Source organism: Lynx canadensis, chromosome D1 (genome assembly GCF_007474595.2).
Source record: "Lynx canadensis isolate LIC74 chromosome D1, mLynCan4.pri.v2, whole genome shotgun sequence".
Classification (NCBI taxonomy): Eukaryota; Metazoa; Chordata; class Mammalia; order Carnivora; family Felidae; genus Lynx; species Lynx canadensis.
Window position 1 is genome coordinate 62923032 of NC_044312.2, and position 2001 is coordinate 62925032.

General features: G+C 42.7%; 1 protein-coding gene across 1 annotated transcript; it reads left to right on the forward strand.

The window, feature by feature from the left end:
- LOC115524636 (olfactory receptor 56A3-like) lies at positions 1-948 on the forward strand. Its single transcript, XM_030331093.1, has one exon. It carries the CDS (start codon positions 1-3, stop codon positions 946-948), a length of 948 nt encoding a protein of 315 aa, XP_030186953.1.
- Positions 949-2001: the final 1053 nt, after the last annotated feature.

The following is a 2001-nucleotide window of genomic DNA, read 5'->3' on the forward strand; positions in this document are numbered from 1 at the left end:
ATGACATCACACCAAAATGGCACCATCTCCTCTGAAGTTTCAGACTTCCTCCTGAATTGTTTTGTCAGGTCCCACACCTGGCAGCTCTGGTTGTCCCTGCCACTCAGTCTCCTCCTCTTCCTGGCCATGGTGGCCAATATTGTTCTCCTGATCACCATATGGCTGGAAGCCACTCTGCATGAGCCCATGTACTATCTACTCAGCATCCTCTCCCTGCTGGACATCATACTCAGTCTCACTGTCATTCCCAAGGTCCTAGCTATCATCTGGTTTGACCTCAAGTCCATCAGTTTCTATGCCTGCTTCCTCCAGATGTTCATCATGAATGGCTTCTTTGCCATGGAGTCCTGCACATTCATGGTCATGGCCTATGACCGTTATGTGGCTATCTGCCACCCACTGAGGTACCCATCCATCATCACTGACCAATTTGTAGTCAAGGCTGCTGTCTTTATTTTGGCCAGGAGTAGTATTGTTACAATGCCTATCCCCATTCTCTCATCCCAACTCCATTATTGTGGGAGAAAGGTCATTGAGAACTGCATCTGCACCAATATGTCTGTCTCCAGGCTCTCCTGTGATGATGTCACCATCAATCGCCTTTACCAGTTTGCTATAGGATGGACTGTGCTAGGATCTGACCTCATCCTCATCTTTCTCTCCTACACCCTCATACTGCGAGCTGTGCTGAAACTCAAGGCAGAGGGTGCTGTGGCCAAGGCCCTGAGCACATGTGGCTCCCACTTCATCCTTATCCTCTTCTTCAGCACCATCCTTCTGGTCTTCGTGCTCACTCTTGTGGTGAAGAAGAAAGTCTCCCCTGATGTGCCAGTCTTGCTCAACATCCTCCACCATGTTATCTTCTCAGCCCTCAACCCCATTGTGTATGGGGTGCGAACCCAGGAGATCAAGCAAGGAATCCAGAGATTATTAAAGAAAGGGTGCTAATAAGGACAACAGGATCTCTGCATTCCTGAGTTTTGAATCAATAATGGGTGAGGGGGTTGAAATTCACATCCACGAGTTGCAATCTCAAAGTGGGTAAATTGGATAACGTGTCTTCTTTAATAAAACTTAAGTTTCATTGTAATTTCTTTTTTTTTCTCACTTCTCCCTTAGGACTATCATTGACCCCTTTTGATTTTCCCCCAAAATATCCTATTTTGACAAAATACTGGGAATCCTTGGGGGACAGGTTCTGAAGTGAGAAATTTATGTTCCTGAGTATACAGCTGTTAATATGTCATGCCTTTGGAGTTGAATATACAACTGTGGACATTTTGGCTTACAGTTGTGTAATATGTAATGCATTCTTATTCTTATTTCCACAGAAGGGAGCATATTAAAGACAAAGACATAGGCATGAAATTTCAGTCCTGAATGATGGATCATTACTGCTGATCCTAATTGGGTCTCCATTTGGGTGGTGATTCAAAATGAGGTTTGTAAGAGGACAGGGTTTTTGGATGGATTTGTCACTTGTGCAACAATTAGCAACGTATTTGATTAGATTTGAGATACTCATAAATTTTCCTCCCCAAAGGGTTTGTGCTTTGGACGTTTATCTTTTGGATCCAGGCTGTCAAAATTTATGGTATCAAAATACAGTTCCTCTGATGAGTTAAAGATTGCAAGAATTGGGCGCTTGGGTGGCTCAGTCAGTTAAGCATCTGATTCAGTCTCAGGTAGTGATCTCATGGTTCGTGAGTTCCAATTCCACATCAGGTGAGCTTGAGCCCCACTTCAGGTGAGTTCTGGTTATCGCTCTTTCCCTCTCACTCTCTCTGCCCCTCACTCACTTGCATACGCTCTCTCTCTCAAATAAAATAAAAACTAAAAAAAAAGTTTGCAAGTGTTGTTATGTATCATCCTGTAATAATAATTTAAATATGAAAAATATAATATGTGAACATTGTTTTCATATTAACTGTACAGTTTCTAAGCACTAGATAGAGACTTAAGGTTTGAATTGTAAGTCCTGCACAACTACCAAAAAAAAAG

Bases quoted from the DNA above. Each gene is read 5' to 3' on its own strand.
- LOC115524636 (XM_030331093.1), top strand. From the start codon at position 1: ATGACATCACACCAAAATGGCACCATCTCCTCTGAAGTTTCAGACTTC.